The sequence below is a fragment of the Rissa tridactyla genome, chromosome 1 (genome assembly GCF_028500815.1).
Source record: "Rissa tridactyla isolate bRisTri1 chromosome 1, bRisTri1.patW.cur.20221130, whole genome shotgun sequence".
NCBI lineage: Eukaryota > Metazoa > Chordata > Aves > Charadriiformes > Laridae > Rissa > Rissa tridactyla.
Genome location: NC_071466.1, coordinates 150,634,389 through 150,655,034, shown reverse-complemented (window position 1 = coordinate 150,655,034; position 20,646 = coordinate 150,634,389). Strand labels below are relative to the sequence as shown.

The window sequence follows — 20,646 nt, the reverse complement described above, 5'->3', positions numbered from 1 at the left end:
GGTTGATGGTTGGACTTGATGATCCCAAGGGCCTTTTCCAACCTAAATGATTCTATGATCAGAAAATACTTCATTCCCTTCGCTTTATCTATGTAACGCACCATAGCTGTGTCTTGCCCTGGATGACTGGACTTGGCTCGTATTCCTCAGCTGGGACCTGCTGTTGTTTATTTTGTGTGCCTATACGCAGTTTTTCTATCTGTATGGGCTTACGTGCACTTAAATGTAGATCCTGTGTGCTGTACGCCATGCGTAGGCATGGCTGCAAATCTCTAGCTGTGGAGATTATTGTTTCTTTCTTCGCACAGCAAAATGTTTTTCTTCCTATTTGTAAATAAATGTCAGAATACTTTCCATTAATTCCAGTCTTGTGGAAAATTTTGCAATCGTTGGTTGATTCGGGGTTTCAGGAAAGATCAGCTTACGGACTCTTAGGGTATTCACTGGTTCTTCTCACCATTTCCCTTCTCCTCTCCTTTCAGCATGAGTGCATCTCTGTTCACATTGGCCAAGCAGGAGTTCAAATTGGCAACGCGTGTTGGGAACTCTTCTGTCTGGAGCACGGCATTCAGCCAAACGGCATCTTCATCGACCAACCCAACAGTGATGACTCTTTTGCCACATTCTTCAGAGAGACAAGCACTAGAAAATTCGTGCCCCGGGCTATTATGGTGGACTTGGAGCAAACTGTAATAGGTCAGTATAGAACTAATTTTTGGAAAATAGAAATGAATTAACTCTTCTGGGTGCCAAAGTTCAGATCACTGAATAGCAGGACAATGCCCTTACCATTAGGGATGATCCCAATATGCAGGCAAAACATATGGATTTTAAGTTTTTAATACCAGATATTACTAAAAGCTTTGTTCTCAATGAAAAGATGAAAACTGTACCACACTCTGTCATGGGTGCTCTACAAATAATTAATAAAATCAAAAGTTTACTATTGTTTAAACCTCCACTGCTTATGAGCACAATATAGCTTTCTTAGAGATTCAGTTCTGGTCTTTCTTTGTGGTGATGGAGCCACAAACTGATGGAACCCTCCTAACTGATGTAAAGTGCTTTCCTTGCATTCAGATGTAAGAGAGGAGCATGAAAATTCAGGCAACAGAAGTGTCCTGACAGATTATTCAGGGGAAAATACTGTTTTACTCTTGCAAATCTCCTCTTTTTCCAGTCATTCCCCTGAAGGTTCTGATGGATCTTAATCTGATTGGTATATAGAGGTGAAATTTTACCATAGCATGGCACAGCCCTCATTTGATAAATAATTCATTTGTATAACACAGCAAATTACATTTGGAGCAGAGTCCAGTTCTTTTTTTTTTTTTCAAAATGGAGAACATCTCAGATGATACTCCTCATCTCTGTCCTTTGCTTTTCAAGGTACAAATTTCCATAACAGTTTCTGCCAACATAAAATGCTCCATCTGTTTTGCAAACATTATCAATCTCGGTGAAACATCTCTTTCAAGCTTATGCTTTTTCTCTCTTGTTCAGATGAAGTGCGAACTGGCACCTACCGTCAGCTTTTCCATCCAGAACAGCTGATCACTGGAAAAGAAGATGCAGCAAATAATTATGCACGTGGCCACTACTCTGTTGGCAAAGACAAAATTGACACGGCGTTAGATTGTATCCGCAAGCTGGTATGCACTATTACATTGGAAGCATGACCTTGGGAGGGTGGGAGGGGAAATAAATACCACTTATGGTTTTTGATAGCGCTTCTCGTTTTGCTTTATCTATTGTCATTGGCTAGAACAGAGATACGCAAGTCCCGGACGTCCCATTTGTCCATATGAATGGAAGGCTTAAATGGGAAACCTCAAATATTGCTATAGCATTATTATTGTAAGAAAAAAATCAATATAGCTCTAGCAATACTCTAGCGAGAAGGGAAAACAGACAATAAGAATTTTCTGGGAGAACTACTGACTTTTGTGTTGTGCACTGGGTGTGAGTATTGCTGTCTCTATTTGAGAGTGTAATTTAAAGATATGTTCGTTTATTCTTTCACTTTTCCTATTGGCTTTCAGGCTGATGCCTGTTCTGGGCTGCAAGGTTTCCTGATCTTCCACAGCTTTGGCGGGGGTACTGGCTCTGGCTTCACGTCCTTGCTGATGGAACGCCTCTCCAATGAATATGGAAAGAAGTCCAAGCTAGAGTTTGCTATCTACCCAGCCCCTCAGGTCTCCACCGCTGTGGTGGAGCCCTACAATTCCATCCTGACCACACACGCCACCCTGGAGCATTCGGACTGTGCCTTCATGGTGGATAATGAGGCCATCTACGATATCTGCCGCCGAAACCTGGACATCGAGCGCCCCACTTACACTAACCTCAACCGCCTCATCAGCCAGATTGTCTCCTCCATCACGGCCTCGCTGCGCTTTGACGGTGCCCTCAATGTGGATCTGACGGAGTTCCAGACAAACCTGGTGCCCTACCCGCGCATCCACTTCCCCTTAGTGACCTACGCCCCCATCATCTCCTCTGAGAGAGCATACCACGAGCAGCTCACGGTGGCTGAAATCACCAGCTCCTGCTTTGAGCCCAACAGCCAGATGGTGAAGTGTGACCCAAGACATGGGAAGTACATGGCCTGCTGCATGCTCTACCGTGGTGATGTAGTTCCCAAAGATGTCAACGTAGCAATTGCTGCCATCAAGACCAACAAATCCCTTCAGTTTGTAGACTGGTGTCCAACAGGCTTCAAGGTGAGCAGGGCTGCCATGAGCTTCTCTTTAATGTTTAACGGGCAAGTTCAGTGTAGCGGAAAACTTGTGTTTAAAGTTGTAGACCTTGCATGTTTTCCACTTGTAAGAAGAATGAACGTAAGAAAGGTGCGTTTGTATAGAATGTGCCTTTCCTCCTTTGGACATTCCATTGACACAGACACCTAAACATTTAAATAAATGGAAGCATATATAGTATTTCTATATTCAGTAACAGGAGAATGTCAACCCTATAAGACTTTAAACTTAAATTGCATTTGAGAAGAAAGATCAAGATAACGCTTATACTCTGAAGACACTGAGACACTTGTGTATCCTTCGTGAGATGTAAAAAACCAAACCAACCAAACAAAAAACCCCCAAAGTTATCAGTAATAATACATTGTTGGCAAGCGAAACATTTCTACATCATCTCTGCAAAGAGAGATTTTTTTCACTGTCGTCAATTTTTTTATGCATACTGATGTATTTTTCTAAGCTTTTCTTCATTAGGGTCCAGTTCTGGTTAGTCGCCTTTTTTTTGGTTTTTTTTTTTCTGTCTTGAGTGAGGTTAAGGAACTGACTTGTGTGCCAAAAAGTAGCTTGAATGACGTTAGACTTAACACTGATGTGATTTGAGTTTTTCTCTACCTCTTTTACTCCCCTCACCAATAGTTTTACAATTTTCTTACCCTGTTTATTGTCTCATCTTGTCCCTTTTCTCATAACTCTTTTTATTCCTTCATCTTTTCTATTGTTATTTGCAGGTTGGGATCAACTACCAGCCTCCTACAGTTACACCAGGAGGAGACCTAGCCCAGGTTGAGCGAGCAGTCTGCATGCTGAGCAACACCACGGCCATTGCAGATGCCTGGGCAAGGCTCAACCACAAGTTTGACCTTATGTATGCCAAGAGAGCTTTTGTGCACTGGTACGTGGGTGAAGGCATGGAGGAAGGAGAATTCGCAGAAGCCCGAGAAGACCTGTCTGCCCTGGAGAAGGAATATGAAGAAGTGGGAACTGACTCATTTGAAGAAGAAGATGAGGAAAAGGAATCTTAAAATGCACTGTGCCCTTTCCTGCACATGATTGTCTCTGTCTCTTTTTTTCATGTGGCTGTATTTCTGCTTGGCTCACACACATCTAGTCTATTGCCATCTTAGTACACTATAAACAGGATGAGTTCTCTGCTATGAGATCACAAGACAGTAATGCAGAATATATGACCATCTAATCATTAGCCACTTTGCCTCAGAGGGTGACAGGCTTCATATTTTTTGCTAATTTATCCTGAAAGGATCTCTGTCATCTATACTATCATTTATTCAATGCAAAATATTACATTATACACATTACTGTATCTTACATATCTAATATAAGATACAGTAATGTGTATAATGTAATATTATTTGAGGAACTCTTGCTTCAAAATGTCCCAGATAATTGCTATGGACTCTTACGTAAGGAGAAGTTACCTACAGTGCTCAGTCTTTATTTCAGACTAATTCGAAACATACTGTTTGTAAAGCTGTAAGATGCACTGAGAACTCTGTTGGTGCCAAGAACACACAGCTTGTGCTAGTGCCCTTGCTTCTGCAGAATCCACAGTGTGGGGTGGTTAGAAGATACGATTTTGGCAGCTGGCATGAGTAGGGGCACAATTCAGGTACTCTTAGCTTCAACAGGAGTTTAGAGCACTCTATGCTCGTGCAGCAACTGTGTAAGAATCCTAACTGGACTGGTCTGGAGGCACAAGTAGGCTGACAGTTCTGTTGAACTGCTAAATCTATGACAGGTCAAGGGCCTTAAAATGACCAGCTTGTGGCATGCAGGAGAGAAGCATTACCAGCTCCATTGGGCTTACTGAGATCACAATAAATCAGAACCATGACAAAAAATGTGTGCGACAGGTATAGGTGGGATGTCTAAGAACACCAGCTATAACTTCACATCTTAAGTCTTAATAAGGTATATTTTTGTATATTTCCATTGTTTGAGGATGTTAGAACAATGCGTTGTTAAGGCAGGCAGGCAGGTGGCCAGGGACGGCCTGCGGTTAAACCGATGGAATAACAAGAGAAACTGTTGGATGTTGCGGACAATGGAACAGGAAAAGTGGCTGGCCAACCCTAACCTGTGTCTCAACTAATGAGGTAATGGCAAGAGAAGCTACTGGGCATTACATACAGTGAAAAGAGAGTTTAGGGGACCCCGCCTTGAGTGTAAGATACCAACAGAAAGTGAAGGGGGTGTTGGCTTACTGAGGGTACTAACTAAAGCTGAAATTACCAAATAAAGGTGTCAAATTAGCAGAATAGGGCCAGTGATGAAAAAGTGGTGGGCACGGGGGTGGTGGTGTCTATTTAGGGACGGGGGAAGCAAGAGGAAAGTAATAGAAGGTAAAGAAAATGGTGTTGGTCTTGGGGTACCTGTCGAGCAGTCCTGTGCTTGGACAACGCCTGGAGCAAGACAACAAGCCCGTTGTGCTGATCTTTCCTTGTGTGTCCAACTTGCTTATGAGCTCATGGTTATCTGGAAGGTTTTCCTTAGCGCTGATGAAGAGGCACCCTGGAGGGGATGGAGGACATATCAAATATATACCACTGTTATTTTCATGCTAGATTTATTATTGATCTTTCATAAATGGATTTCTTTTAAAAAAAAATATCCGTGTTTTCACTGAAACATATACTCAGCACATACAACTGGAGCAGGGCTACAGAAATGCATCATGTTTCACCCAGCTGTTGAGGAGCATTTTCCACCTTCTGGTAGCTCAGTTTGTATTAGGATTGCTAAACAGTCATAAAGAAATGCAGGCACATCCAGAAACATCAGTAGTGTAGTTTGCCTTTTTATCTGCAAAATGAATGGCTGGTCTTTATATTAGTAATTACAGTTCTGAACTTGCTATATTAGGGAAGATAATTCTGCAAGACCAGATCTAATTCCACAATTTTTAACACGTACTTAGAAACTTTCTATATGACAATTCTTAATGAAAAGGAAATAACACTTTTGAAGCTGTATCCCAAGATGTACTTCATTTTTCTTTATTTAAAAGTAATTTTAAAAGTACATAGCACACTTCTCTGTTTCAGGGATAATGTCTGAAAGCCAATCTTTCATCAATACAGCAGAGTTTTATGTGGATACTGAAATACTAGACTTTAGGCTAATTTCAGAAATACCTGCAATGAGATGCTGTCGATTCTCCCAGTAGGTGGCAACAGAATGACAGAATGGAGCTCTAGAGGGGACACAGGGAAGTATTTAAACCTTCATTTATCTAAGAAGGTACTATAATATGTGTGAAATGCAAAGACTTTCACACACAAAATTAAAAGCAAAAGTGGTTTTTGTATGATCACCAAAGAACTTCTTAGGAGTGCACTGTTTTGTAGGGTGGCATGTTACTGTTCTAAAATAATCCACAATTCTGGCACTACTGGTGAATGACTTAGATAACCAATCTGTAGGGAGTGATGCACATCTGGTAAAGGAGTTAACTGTTCTTCATTTGCTATTGACATATTTGTATCTCTAGTCAGAACAGAACTGATAGATCACAGGACTTAGTTGTTCTCTTGGCCTAAGATCTGGTGGAAATCTCTAGATTATTCAAAAATGCTGTTTTCAGAGAGGTGTCTATTTTTAAATAGAGAAAAAGGGGTTAGGTTTTATACAGCAGTGTTAAGGTCTTTGTTTGTTTTTTTTTTTAAATCCCTCTAAAAGGCTGATCTTGATAGAATCATAAACAATTGGAGATAATAACTCGTAACTGCACTGCTCTGTTGCATTGCTCTGGAGGGCACCTATGGCACGGCACCCAGTCCATGTGCACATGAGAAGCCCTCTGAGAACATCCAGACCCTCCCAGTTGTGTGCAGGCTGCGCATCACCCCAAGGAACATGGGCTATTCACAAGCCCTCTGGCAGTACCAGCAAAACCACTCTAGCACTCATGCCAAATTCACTTATTTGCACAGCTCAGGACTCCATGGCAGGGTTTTTTTTACAATCATCAGCCTTACTTAGCTCTCGTCATCATCTAACAGTGTCACAAGGTAAAAGCTGAAGTGGGCAGGTCTTGATAAGGCCACTGGGCAATCAACCCTCCCCATGCAGGGGGTGTTTCAAGCCTGTTCCATGTGGGACAGAGAGATGCCCCTACAAGGCCACCATCTGCCAACACAAGTTGAATGCCAGCATTGAGCAAGATGTCTTTCTTTCCAAGAACCCAGGTCCAGGCCATATCTGCCTCACGTCTCTATGGAGTAGAGCCTAGAGGCCGACTTTGGAGTCAACAAAACTCACCGGTACCTGGGACTGCAGACCCACACTGTGCTTTCAGGCTACCCTCTAAATGTAGGCTGATGGTTTTCTGCCTAAGCGCTCGGCAACAAAGGCGGACAGAGCAACAGAAGTGAAACCTCATGAAAAACAATATGCCCAGGTCTTTCTTGGGGCTTTTACATTTGTGTCTGACCATCACCCCAGACCAGCACAGAGGTCCACATCTGGTGGAGCTGTGAGCTTTAACATTTCAGATTGTCCGGAACACCGGAGTTCATCTGGAATGTTACCAGTTCCATTGGAAGAACACTAAAACGACCTATTTCTCAGTCTCAAAGCAATGACCTGGTGGTTTTCTGGAGAAGCGTGCCAATCAGATACCTTAAACAAAGCAGCAGACACAAATTATCACAGGAATTCTTCCTCTGTAAAAAATCCTTGTGGCTCCAGAAATCTCTGTAGCTTTTCCTAGCCAAAATTGAAGAGCAGCGATTTGCAGGTTTATGTAAAGATCAGCAAAATGAAGACTATATATACCAAAGTAAATGTAAGTTTATAAAAATCAGTATGAACTATTTCACACTGTTAAAAGGTAGGCATTAGTTAGAGAAGATACATAGCTGCTGGTTGCCAACAGTGGCAGAACTAATGTATTAATACCATCATGTCAAAGTGGATTAACTTAAATTTTAGGAATTGTGTATTTAAATTTCAACTGATTAAGCATCATAATAAACTGCATGTTTATAAAATCAGGGGATACATTAATACTCAGATTCAAGCAATTAAGCGTGCCTTCCTCTTTGCTACCTAGGAGTTGCAAGCACAAGGATTTCTCCACTGAGAGAAGCTGCTGAGAATGCTGAGCCAGCGCAGAAAGAGCGGACAATAAATTGGTGGAGGCAACTGCCCTAATTTGGTGTGAGAACGTTTGTGTGATGCCTCCAGCTATGTCTTGCAATAAGCACTGCAATGAGAATCAAATTTCTTTCTGTGTTTGGACAGATGAGTTAGAGTCTTTGCTTAATACTGCCCTGTACTGCTGACAGCCCAGATGACTCTACACAGAAAGAGAAGCAATAGAAGTAAATTGAAACATTAATAGAGAGGCAGCTGGAGTAACGACAGAAAGAAGTCAGGCCATCATTTAAGAAACCTGGTAGGGTGCACTTCAGAATGGTAATTATATTTACTTTCCAGTTGTCTGTTTTTGGTTTTTCTTCTATCCTTCTCTTTTTCATTAATTTGCTTTCTTACACCCTCTTGGTCTTCTGTATTGGAATTTAGGAGTGATTTTTGTCTACATATGTGCGTGTATCGGAATTTAGGAGTGATTTTTGTCTACACATGTGCATGCTGGCAGAACAGGGAGCTGGGATGGTATGTGTCTTGTAGGTGATATATATGGATAATACTCAGGTGTTAGAAAGTACAGTGTACAGCGTGTTACGTGGCCACACTCAGATTTAATAAGCCCGCCAAACCAGGCGGGACTAAATTTGAAATTTGGGGCATATCTGAGCCCTGCCTGTCTGGGTGGCTTTGCATAGGCAGGGTGTCAGGGAGGAGCGCAGGAGGCGGCGATTCAGCGGGCAGAACGGCCGAGTCTGTGACTTATTCCACATCTCACGGTGACACTGAAGCGCAGCAGCAGGTGCCGGGTGGGGGGCCCAGGCTGCCTCTGAGCTGGGCTCCTGCAAAGACCTGCCACCACTTATCCAAAAGGGAAGGAAACACCGCTGGAGACACCATGGTAAGGGGGGGATGTGGGAACACCAGTCGTATGGGGACCGGGAGGAGCGTGGGCCAGGGAAGGCAGTGGGATCTGATGTTGTTATCAGTGGTCTGTCACAAAACCTTGCTCTTACGCACCCATTCCCACGTAAGAGGATGGGAATAGTAGTGTCGGAAAATCCCACCGGAGCTGTAAGACATGGCAAACCAAAGTTTTCTTCAGAGAGTCTCAATCAGTGGAATTATAAGATAAATTACATCTGTAGTCTTAGCTTTTTAGTTCTTTCTGTTATGACTATATTTTCTCAAGACAACTTAATTTCCATGTGAGATAATAATTTTTTTTAGAAAGAAAACAAAAAAGGTTACTTACCTTTGTGTCTGTTTTAATTAATTTAGCCCCAATGGTTGTACTGTTCATAGCTATACATGTGTGTTTCTGGAGTGCGTGAATATTTTTATATGTGTATGCATTTAAGTAAGTATAAAATGCCTTTGATTTTTAAGATTTGGGGCTTTATTATAAATTTGTAGAAATCTCTCAAAACCTCTTAAGAGTGTGAGAAATTCATTTCACCTTGTATTCCAATTTAAGTCCAGCACCGAGTCTTATTTTGGGTACAGACGACTATGTTATTTTCTGCCAGTACAGCTGCAGGTCCAAAACGAGAGCGCTCATTTTGCCAGCGAGATACACACTTCCGCAGGCTCCCTGTGCCTTAAGGCAGACTTAGGATAGTGAGGACGTTTTGGGAACAGCTGGAAGACTAAAGTCTGCCTTTGTACAGTAAATACTTAAGCCAGGTATTATTCTGTTTCTTCAATAGAGTCAAAGCTGTGCCAGGTTTAGTTTCACAAAGGACCTGGCCCCCTTCCACTGTGTCTTGGTAGATAAAAAGTCAGGTCCACAGCTTCTTAGACAGGTCCTGGTACATTAGTGATGGGATGTGAAACATGAGTTTGGTGTAGGCTCCAAATTTAAATACCACATAGAGATCAGTTTACTCTGTCTGTGACTCCGAAGAAGTCCCACTCTCTTCCCTACTAAAAGTCCGATATCTATTTTAAAGCTGTTCACTATACAAAATTAGAAACCTCTTTGTTACTCTCTTCTTGTCAGAATACTTCCAAATTACTGCTGGGGTAGGAGAAGATGGGAGTTGAAGGCAGGAGTCACGGCAAGAGGTCTGGTTCAAAAGGCAGGGCTGAGATACTGCTTCAAACTAGCGCAGCTGAAAGCTCAGTCTAAAAGAAAAGGAACTGATTCTGCAGTCTTCAGCTGTACTCCTACATTCCCATCCCTGGGAGTGTTCAAGGCCAGGCTGGATGGGGCTTTGAGCAGCCTGGTCTAGTGGGAGGTGTCCCTGCCCACGGCAGGGGGCTTGGAACTAGATGATCTTTAAGCTCCCTTCCAACCAAAACCATTCTATGATTCTGTGCTTCTATGATTAAGCTTTACAATATTAACTTTCTAAGGCAATATTCACTTGCTCCATCTGTGAAAAAACAGACCAATTCCTCTATTGATCTGAGGAACAGAGCAAAGTAGCTCTTTATATTCCGGGTATTGCTTGACTTGTAATTGTAGCTTTGCTCTAAAAGATATTATTTTAAAAAGTCACCTGGCTCATTGCCGTGTTTAAAAGGAAAAAACTTTTTTTCTTGCTGCCAGCCTCACAGATTCACACTGGGATTTAAAAGAAAAGCAGGAGCCTGTCCTGTGCAAAATCAGCATTAACTGAATTCTCTAAGCCCAAATATGCCTTCAGTGACTCCTGAGTAATCCTCCAGATTGCAACTCCCCTGCAACATACCCACCTACGAAGCCTCATCATCACTCAAATAACTCAGATACTTTTGCACAACTCAGTTGAGAAAAACAGGTTGTGCAACTGCACCTGAGAGCATGTTACACACACTGCTGCATACGCATTTGCAGGGTCAGCAACTTACCAATGAGTACTGAATAGAAATAATATATTTCATTGAATGAAATATTTAAACTGACTTTCCATATTCATTTGAACTTCTGAGGATGACTAACTGGGGCAGTGGTGACTTCTGAAATTCCACTTGCTTCTGAAAAAATACCTTCAGTTACGTTTCTAAAGTGTAAGTCAATTTGTGAAGAATACGCTGCTCCAGAGATGCTTCTGGTCACATGTTCTGCCTGAGGATTTAATTTTTGGGGAAGATGCATTTCACTCTCAGGTCACAGGATGATTTTGTAGGGTAAGCAGTTACAGCATTTGAAAAAAAATAAAAAATTAACTGGCCAAATCTGCTATTAAGTCACTGGATATCTCTAAATGAGATATTACAAAATAAAAATGAGCGAGGACCATTTTCTGGCCTTGAAGCCAGGTAACATGGCCTGCTTCGTATTTAGGCATCTGAATTCTCTTTCCCTTTCCAAAGCTAGGCAGTGATCAGTGACCTGCTCACTGGAAACCATTATTGACAATGAGTTGTATTCTGGATGGTACCCGAGCATTGTCTGGAAAAGTATGAACTGGCAAAAGCCAAAACTGTGCCTGAGAGTGTGCTAATTATCAATCAGCACAGGCGATCACGGGCCAGTGTTCAGTACTATGACCTGACCCTTTCTTACTCCCTCATTTAGACAGAGCCACTGAGGTCACAAAGACAGAGCTCAGAAGACGATAATTACAATTGCTCCAAAGCAGAAACTGAAGCTGAAAAACTCATGTCTGAAACCGCTCTCTCCTTCCAAAACTGCCTTTCAGTACAGCCGGTGTCGTAATTGTCGGGACTAACTCAGAATTATCTGCTTTACAATTCTGTTTCTGAACTTATGAAATCCAGCACCAGGTCCTTCATACTCCTGTACTCTAAGTGTAAAGGACTTTGGAGCAATTGGCACCTGCCTATTTTAGGCTGGTGTTACACACTTTGTTTTCTTTTCATTGAAGTTTCTGGCTACCACAGGAACTATGTTCAAATTTATGCAAATAAGCATGCTATATTGCAATGACACTGCCTGAATAAGCATTGGACATGCAATGTAAAATTCATAGCTGCTCGGGAGCTTGAAGGAACATTTGTTTCAACCAGGAGAATCTGAAATAATTTCCTGAGGTGAATATTGCTTAAAGCAGTTCTTCCAAGTTTCCACTCTAGCCTGCTATCAGAGGGTAAAAGGATCGAAAGACACCACCTGCCTTGGGTCACATAAGGTTGAAGCATACCACATGGTTGTGTCAGGTTCCAGCCAGGAGTAAAAATAAACTAAACTGGGATATGCTCCTCAGCAGGGCCAATCCATAGGAGAAAAGGTGGGATTTGTGTAACTGAAATTATTTTTTTTTCCTCCTGTTTTCATGTACCCATATATTACTGCACAAAGATCTCAATTTTTTAAAGAGCTGTCCCAGTATCTGGTGTGTATATGTACAGTTTCATTGTAGTCATGGGGCTGAGCAAACAAATGAAATGCTGACAGCAAGAATTCACCATTTTTGGGAAAAGCAATACACTGGGAAAAAGTAACCATTAGGAATAAGGAGGACTGATGTGCTGTGTTTTTTCTGACCTTGTCTCTGCTCTCTCCCTTTAGCGTGAGTGCATCTCTGTTCATGTTGGCCAGGCTGGAGTTCAGATAGGAAATGCATGCTGGGAACTCTTCTGCCTGGAGCATGGCATTCAGCCGGATGGCACCTTCAAGGAGCTGCATGATAAAGTCAACTATGATGACTCTTTTACCACGTTTTTCAACGAAACAGTCACTGGGAAGCATGTGCCACGAGCTGTAATGGTGGACTTGGAACCAACTGTAGTAGGTCAGTATAGAAATAAAGCTGGAAAGTGGAGAAGAGCTTACTCTTCTTGATATCACCATGGTGTGCCACCAGACTCCACTGGTACGAAGCAGCACACCCTTTGTGTCTTGGTCTACCACTAGATAGCATAAAATTAATTTTCTTGTGACACAGAATGCTAGATTCTGTCATGACTCCATATGATTCTATCTCCATAGGTGTTATAAAACATAGCAACAGCACGATCCTCAGCAGTTTAATAACTAGTACACACGGTTTGTATGACTTCTCTTTGCAGAAATATTCAAATTTTGGTTTTGTTTATCCATTTTTGCCATTCAAATTCTGCTTTTCTCCAATTCGGATCCAAAGTGGGAGCCTGACATTTTCCCTCCAGGAACAGAAGGATTTCTAAAAATTGAGGCACCTGGGGGAACTTGATTTTCTTCACAGTTTTTTCTGGTGACTTGTCCTTTTATCAGTACTGTCTGTACAATGGACAAGTTCTTTAGAAGACAGCAATTTCTGTGGCTGGATACAAGTCACACCATTAATCAACAGAATGCAACAATTTAAAAATGCTTGGGAAACAGTTTTCCCTTCTCCATTAGCATCTGGTTTTGGCAGACATGACCTCCAGTGACTGAAAGCTTGCATCAATGCCAACAGCAACCAGAATTTGTTGGCGTCGGAGCACAGCCATGCAGCTTCTTAGAATTTCTCTTTCTTGATCAGATGAAGTGCGGGCCGGCATCTTCCGGGAACTTTTTCATCCAGAACAGCTGATCACTGGAAAGGAAGACGCAGCTAACAACTATGCCCGCGGCCACTACACCATTGGCAAAGAAAGCATCGATGTGGTGCTTGATCGTGTCCGTAAGCTGGTAAGTCCCAGTAGTTTTGAAACAGCAGTATGGGTTCTGCAGAAAGAAGAAGTGCAGAAGAGGTAGCTTGTTAACTACAAATGATACCAACAGTTCAGAAAAGCGATTGCAAGACATACAGAGGCATCATTACTAGTCCAAGAGAGAGAAACCCAGTAGTTCACTTTCCAGCTGTATGCCTTCAGATAGTCTTAAAAAGTGGTTCTAAATATGTAATTCTTCATTATTAGCGCAGCCCTGGAGCCCCGATACTGATATAGAAGGGTGGATTAGGCAGTTCTGCATCGCTGGTTTCAGCTAGACTAACTAAAAGTGTGAAGTTCAAAGAGAGAAGCCCCACAAGTAAGAGTCCAATTTTTACATCATAAGTTGAGCCAGTGAAGGAAGCAAAGGACAGGATTATCATCAGCACTTTCTCAAGAAAACCTGCCATGAAAGCTATGTTGTGTATTGCTGATAACTGCTCTCTCCCTCAGCTCAGAATAAGCTCGCGTAGTAGATGAAGTGCTTTCATTTCTCTTCAGCCCGTATTCTTTCACTTTCCTATTGGCTTTCAGGCTGATGCCTGTTCTGGGCTGCAAGGTTTCCTGATCTTCCACAGCTTTGGCGGGGGGTACCGGCTCTGGCTTCACCTCCTTACTGATGGAACGCCTCTCCATGGATTATGGAAAGAAGTCCAAGCTAGAGTTTGCTATCTACCCAGCCCCTCAGGTCTCCACCGCTGTGGTGGAGCCCTACAATTCCATCCTGACCACGCACACCACCCTGGAGCATTCGGACTGTGCCTTCATGGTGGATAATGAGGCCATCTATGATATCTGCCGCCGAAACCTGGACATCGAGCGCCCCACTTACACTAACCTCAACCGCCTCATCAGCCAGATTGTCTCCTCCATCACGGCCTCGCTGCGCTTTGACGGTGCCCTCAATGTGGATCTGACGGAGTTCCAGACAAACCTGGTGCCCTACCCGCGCATCCACTTCCCCTTAGTGACCTACGCCCCCATCATCTCCTCTGAGAGAGCATACCACGAGCAGCTCACGGTGGCTGAAATCACCAGCTCCTGCTTTGAGCCCAACAGCCAGATGGTGAAGTGTGACCCAAGACATGGGAAGTACATGGCCTGCTGCATGCTCTACCGTGGTGATGTAGTTCCCAAAGATGTCAACGTAGCAATTGCTGCCATCAAGACCAAGAGAACTATCCAGTTTGTAGACTGGTGTCCAACAGGCTTCAAGGTGAGCAGGGCTGCCATGAGCTTCTCTTTAACGTCTAAAGGGCAAGTTCAGTGTAGCGGAAAACTTGTGTTTAAAGTTGTAGACCTTGCATGTTTTCCACTTGTGAGAAGATAGAACATAAGAAAAATGTGTTTGTATAGAATGTGCCTTTCCTCCTTTGGACAACCCATTGACACAGACCCCTAAACATTTATGTAAGTGGAAATATGAAGTGTGTTTGAGTTAAAATCTACAGAAGTATTAATTTCAGACCTGAATTTTGAAAAAGCCAGTGAGTGTTCCCTCTGAAGCATCATATAAAACTAAGGAAATATCAAAACCAATACAAGAAATAAAGGAAATGCTGATATTAGGGAATCTGTCAGTTAACACCCTCATCCAGAATTGTTATACAGCCTCTCCTCACTGGCTATATAGCAGTGTCGGGAAACACAATTTCAATAATAATACAGATATTAGCAGGGGAAAAACATTTGTCATTCAAATAGCTGGTTTATGAAAACTTAACTGGGAACCAACTTCCTGTATTAGTTTCTATAGAGCATTTTGGTGAAACTGTATGTTCAGTGTTGAGTAGCTGTTAAGAAAGCTGACACTGTATATTAAACAGAAGAATAATATAGACCTTAAAATGACCATGTATCATACTGTTTGTGATGCTATTAATTTTTATGGCATTTACCATCTGGTAGTTTTGATAGTAACACTACTCTATGCCAGCATCTGTAACTTTACTCACTTTTTTTTCAGCTCTTTGACTGCTTTCTCCTCCTGCCTTTCTATAACCTTCTCTCATATTCCTGTTTCCAGGTGGGGATCAACTACCAGCCTCCTACAGTAGTTCCTGGTGGAGACCTAGCTCAAGTTCAGCGAGCAGTCTGCATGCTGAGCAACACCACGGCCATTGCAGAGGCTTGGGCAAGGCTCGATCACAAATTTGATCTGATGTATGCCAAGAGAGCTTTTGTGCACTGGTATGTGGGTGAAGGCATGGAGGAAGGAGAATTTGCAGAGGCCCGAGAGGACCTGGCTGCCCTGGAGAAAGACTATGAAGAAGTGGGAACTGACTCATTTGAAGAAGAAAATGATGAGGAGTAATTTTAAAATACACTTTGTTCCCAGTGAGCACAGAATTGTCTGTGTATTGCACATGTCTACCATTAGGTCACCTTTTTTGTATGTAATATACAGAAATTTAGGAGGGGTCATACAGAGACATCTTTTATTCCATAAATTGCAGGTAAATTGTGCTGTAAGATATGATCAGTTGCAGTAATGCCCCAACACTCCCAGCAATGCAAAAAGACTTGCTCTTCTTCCTTGAACTTCTAATGTAAGCCTTTTCAAGCTCTAATACACATGCTAAAACCACTACAATTCAGTATATGCAAGCTTATAACAGAGCACAGTGAATCAGTGGAGTTTTTAAAATTCTAATCTGACATACTGTCATGGTTTAGCCCCAGCCGGCAACTAAGTACCACATGGCCACTCGCTCACGCCTCCCTCCTCCCTGGGATGAATCAGAAGAAAGAGGTAAAACTACTGGGTTGGGATAAAGATGGTTTAATAGAACTGCAAAAGAAGAGAAAAACAATAATACTGATGAAAGAATATACAAAGTGAGTGATAGTGCAATTGCTCACCACCTGGAACCCTATGCCCAGCCCATTCCCAAGCAGTGATCCCTGCCCCCTCCAGCCAACTCCCCCAGTTATATACTGAGTATGACGACACATGGTATCAAATATCTCCCTGGCCAGCATGGGTCAGCCAACCTGGCTGTGTCCTCTCCCAGCTTCTTGTGAAAATTAACTCTCTAACAGCTGAAACCAGGCCATTATCCACCCCTTATTCTATACCACCTACGTCATGCCCAGATCCTACATTTTCCAATTAATCACCACCACTTTTACTGTCTTTATGTATACATACACACACACACACACACACACACACACACAAAGGCATCATTCCCTTAGTCTATGGGCCATCCCTCTAAAATGACCGTTAATTTAATCCATGACTTTTGGGCTCCATCTTTCATAACAGTCTTTCAGGGCAGGAAAGATGGTGTGTGTGTGGTGTTGGATTGTTGCCTACTGCATCTGGAGCTCGTGGCTGGTGTACCTGGCACGGCTCGTGCCCACGGTCTGTGGGTTGAACATGTCAATCTCGAGGAAGCTGCTGGGTGCTAGCTGCTGAAGCTAGTTTCTGTACCATCACCGCTACAGTTTTCTCAGTTTCATGAAAGTTCATCCTTCATTAGCCTGGGTGATTCTTACCGTAACACCATTGATATGGCATACAGCAACTGTAGTAGTGATGACATGCAGTGGCAGTATTATTTAGCAATTAACATCATACAATTTAATTATAGGCTATTCTCACCCAAAATCAAATCCCCTCGAGATACACATCGGACTTGCCCATCCTTCCACATCATCCACCAAGTGCACCCAGGTCTTTGAGCAAAAGCAATCCCGCGGATGGGTTTGCCTTTGCCTGAGGCAGGACTAACCCATACTGTCTTCCCTAACATATTCTTCAAATGCACTACAGGGACTTTATCCCCTTCTACAGTACGTGGAAGTTTTGATTGGGCAGGGCCAGCTCGATTGGTAGATCCCCTGGTGTTAAGTGACCAGGTGGCTTTTGCTAAATGTGTATCCCAATGTTTGAAGGCCCCTCCACCCATCGCTCTCAGTGTAGTTTTTGACAGTCCATTGTATCATTTGGTTTTCCTGGAGGCTGGTGCATGACAGGAGATGTAATATACCCACTCGATACCATGCTCTTTGGCCCAGGTGCTTTATGCATTCTATGCTTTATGCATACTTTATGCATTCTAAAAAACTAGGTGTTGAGTTCCTAACTTCCTGAAAGCTTTTTAAATCTCATCCTGATCATCAATGTTATAGTTTATTTTATCAGAAAGGACACTTAGTGTCCTGGTTTCAGCTAGGATAGGGTTAATTTTCAAGGGGACACAGCCTGGGTGGCTGACCCAAACTGGCCCAGGGGATATTTGATACCATGCTGAGTATAAAACTGGGGGAGTTGGCTGGGGGGGATGGGAATCGCTGCTGGGGACTGGGCTGGGCATTGGGCGGTGAGCAAAATTGTACTGTGTATTACTCACTTTGTATATTCTTTTATCAGTACTATTGTTGCTGTTTTCCTCTTTCCTTTGCTGTTCTGTTAAACTGCCTTTATCCCAACCCACAAGTTTTGACTTCTTCTTTCAATTCTCTCCCCATCCCACTGGAGGTGGGGGGAAAGAGGAGTGAGCAAGCAGCAGAGTTTCTTGCCAGCTGGGGCTAAACCATGACACTTAGGAATAAGAATCCCTGCTCCTGCAGTAGTCAACAAACTCTTTGGAATGGTTTGGAGATTACTTTAGAAGCGCTGTGGCAGTTATCAGGAGCTAGCAGCTTCTGTCAAAGTGACACTACACCACGACACTCAGCAGGCAGTGTATTTCGAGACCTGAACACTGAATCTTTCAGCTTTAACCATCCCTTCATCTCAGCACACTTTCTGGGCTCAGACTTCTGCCCGCTACCTGTTTTGGAAGTGGCATGTCACAACTGACTTCCACAGGCAAAGCTTAAAATATTCTTAAATAAGATATATGCTTCTCTTAATCGAGCATTCAGGCTCTCACAGGGGTCATTACCAAAAGCCACTTCAGCTGCACACTGCTTCGCTAGCTTCCACAGTCTGTCAAACCTGGTTCCTGTTCAATCTCCAGTGTCGGTTTGCACTTTGCTCAGGTGGTTTAACTGTCTCCAGGCAACATAAGGCTTAGCAGTTCTATCTCTCATCCTCCCTTCTATCAGGTAAACACCACACAAGCTAGCAACAGAAAGGGAACATCACTAAATTTAAACCATTGCCAAGAGGCTGCGTCAGAGTCACAGCAAAGATGCTGAGTCATTTGTACCCTTCTGCTCACAAGCCTCTCTAGATACCAGTCCATGTGACAACTCAGGAACCTTTTCACTGCCACTGCTGCCTTGGTTGAAGAGCTCTGACTGCCAGGCAGCTGTGCTGCCTCCAACAGAGCCAGGCTCTCCATAACCTGCCCAGGGGGTATGCAGCTGGGACCTCTGTTGTGGGGACTGCAACAACAACAGCTCTGATGTGCTCCAGGCAACCGCTCTGAAAGCCTCCTATGCCCTGTCTCAGGGCATGGTTCAGGGAAGCAGGGCAAGGGCTGCACAGAGGGACCCAACGCAGGGCTGGGAGCACATGCTGTCCCCACCTCTGCTAACAGAAGAACTGAGGACAGTTTAGCCTCTCTCCATAATAAATCCATGTTAGCGTAACCCTTCCCCCAGATGGTGCACCCAAAGTGATCTCTGTTACATGGCAAATGGGAGGCAGTGAACATCCCTTCCCATCATTGTCAGGGTTGCATTTATCCTTCTCCAAAGACATGAAGTTTTCTAGCCACTCCCCCTAAGGGCTGGCTCTTTATTTCAAGGTGTTACAGCAACAAATGGTATGTTAATACTAGGAACACTTATATCACATAATGCCTTGTAGTGCATCTTTGCTGCAGAAATATTAAAACACACTTCCACATTCAACTCCTAAATTGCCTCTACAACCAACAAACGTCTGTATAATACAGGAAGGAGATGGCAAGTCAGGGCCATGTTAAGCCTCACCACACCTGTTTTTTCTGTAACATTCCTTGAATTTAGTAATGTAGTGAGACAACAGCTGAAGGCTTCTGCATAGCACATGGGAATTCAGTTTGTTAGCAGCTTATAGAAGGGGCTTTTCTGAGGGGCAAACAGGTGCCCCAAAGACACCAGTGAGCTCCTAGGGAGCAAAGAAAGGGAGACGGAAGCCACCAGGATCTCTGCAAAGCCTGTGGAAGGGTTTTCTCTTTGTGGAAGGGAAGGAAAGGAAAAAACCTTTCCCCTCACTAACCCTTCACGTCCTGCAAAACCAATCCTACAGGCAGAGAGGAAGGGTTTAGGGTTTGAACCTGTCCCTGGGGACCGCCTGGTGGCAGCTGCAAGGGAAGCACGTGGTGTCTCTGACTCCGCGGAGTTCCCCCCTAAAAGGCAGGCAGGTGTGCCCTGCCAAATCGCACAGGGAGTCTCCTTTCTGGGGTCCCAGAGACTCAATCCGCTTCACACATATAGCAGGACTCCCTATATCACCCACACCCTTTCCCTGGTCAGCAGACATCTGCAGGGCAGCATCACTTACCTTTAAACTCTCCTCCCTCCTCAGGTGGAGCAAAGCTGGGTCAGTGGCCATCCTCCAACAAGCAAAGCTGGGTGGGGGTGCTGCACCCCTCCGTTCCTCCTGCAGACATCCAGGAACACGACAGAGGGGGAAGCTTGGAAACCCAACGTACACGCTGGAGAAGCGGCCACCCAAGCACTTCTGCTCGTCCCCACATAGGTGACTCGTTGAGGTCTGAAGTCTCACAGCTTGGGTTGGCGCTGACATGTTTGTTTGTCACTGTGCTGCCATTCGTAAATCCCGCTGCACACCACGGCCCACCGCCAGCCAGGAAAGCCTTTCAGTTTGCCACAAGGATTAAGTTTCTAAAGGAGTTACTTATTTGGGGTTATTTTAAACAAGCCATTTCTTGCTTGTAGGTAGGCTACTGTAGACCTTGACAACAGTTTGGCTTTTCTGTTGCTTTTGTGGCTAAACTCAAAAAACGCCAGGCTGAAGACATGTCTGCTTGCAAGAAATAACAAGCAACCACACAAAGTCTGGGCAAAAGAAACCCCCTGAGGGATGGCCTCCACCGAAGAAGAGTTTTTTTTTTTTTTCCTGTAGAGTTCAATTTCTCACCCCTTCCTTTAAAGCTCACTCTTGCCTCTGCCCAGAAGAAACCAGACTGAACCAGTTGGAGGCGTTGGAGCCGGGGGGGGGGGGGGGGGGCACAGACAGAGGGGGCTGCTGCCTTCCGCCAGTGGGGTGGCTGTTAAACGAGAAGCCACTGCCCAAGCATTCACA

The 20,646-nt window shown here is 43.6% G+C and overlaps 2 protein-coding genes and 1 long non-coding RNA gene across 4 annotated transcripts in view; 2 read left to right on the top strand and 1 right to left on the bottom strand.

Moving 5' to 3' along the window:
• Positions 1–3,804, top strand: part of LOC128906582 (tubulin alpha-4 chain-like) — an 8,304-nt gene extending 4,500 nt beyond the window's left edge. For both annotated transcript variants that reach the window (XM_054194022.1, XM_054194011.1), the window contains 4 exons: positions 483–696; positions 1,504–1,652; positions 2,043–2,723; positions 3,488–3,804. In XM_054194022.1, the coding sequence (XP_054049997.1) occupies positions 669–696; positions 1,504–1,652; positions 2,043–2,723; positions 3,488–3,781 (1,152 nt within the window). In that variant the 5' untranslated portion in view covers positions 483–668 and the 3' untranslated portion in view covers positions 3,782–3,804. The remainder of the gene's footprint in view (positions 1–482; positions 697–1,503; positions 1,653–2,042; positions 2,724–3,487) is intronic.
• On the bottom strand, positions 667–20,527 carry LOC128906594 (uncharacterized). The gene is made up of 4 exons (XR_008465232.1): positions 19,882–20,527; positions 12,304–13,449; positions 5,150–5,288; positions 667–1,557 (listed from the first exon to the last, which is right to left on the bottom strand). It is a non-coding gene; the product is annotated as an uncharacterized LOC128906594 (long non-coding RNA).
• Positions 8,556–16,089, top strand: LOC128906584 (tubulin alpha-4 chain-like). The gene is given in 6 exon segments (XM_054194033.1): positions 8,556–8,769; positions 12,328–12,550; positions 13,265–13,413; positions 13,971–14,021; positions 14,023–14,652; positions 15,463–16,089. Coding segments are annotated over 6 exon segments (1,344 nt in total). The 5' UTR covers positions 8,556–8,766; the 3' UTR covers positions 15,751–16,089.
• Positions 20,528–20,646: the final 119 nt, after the last annotated feature.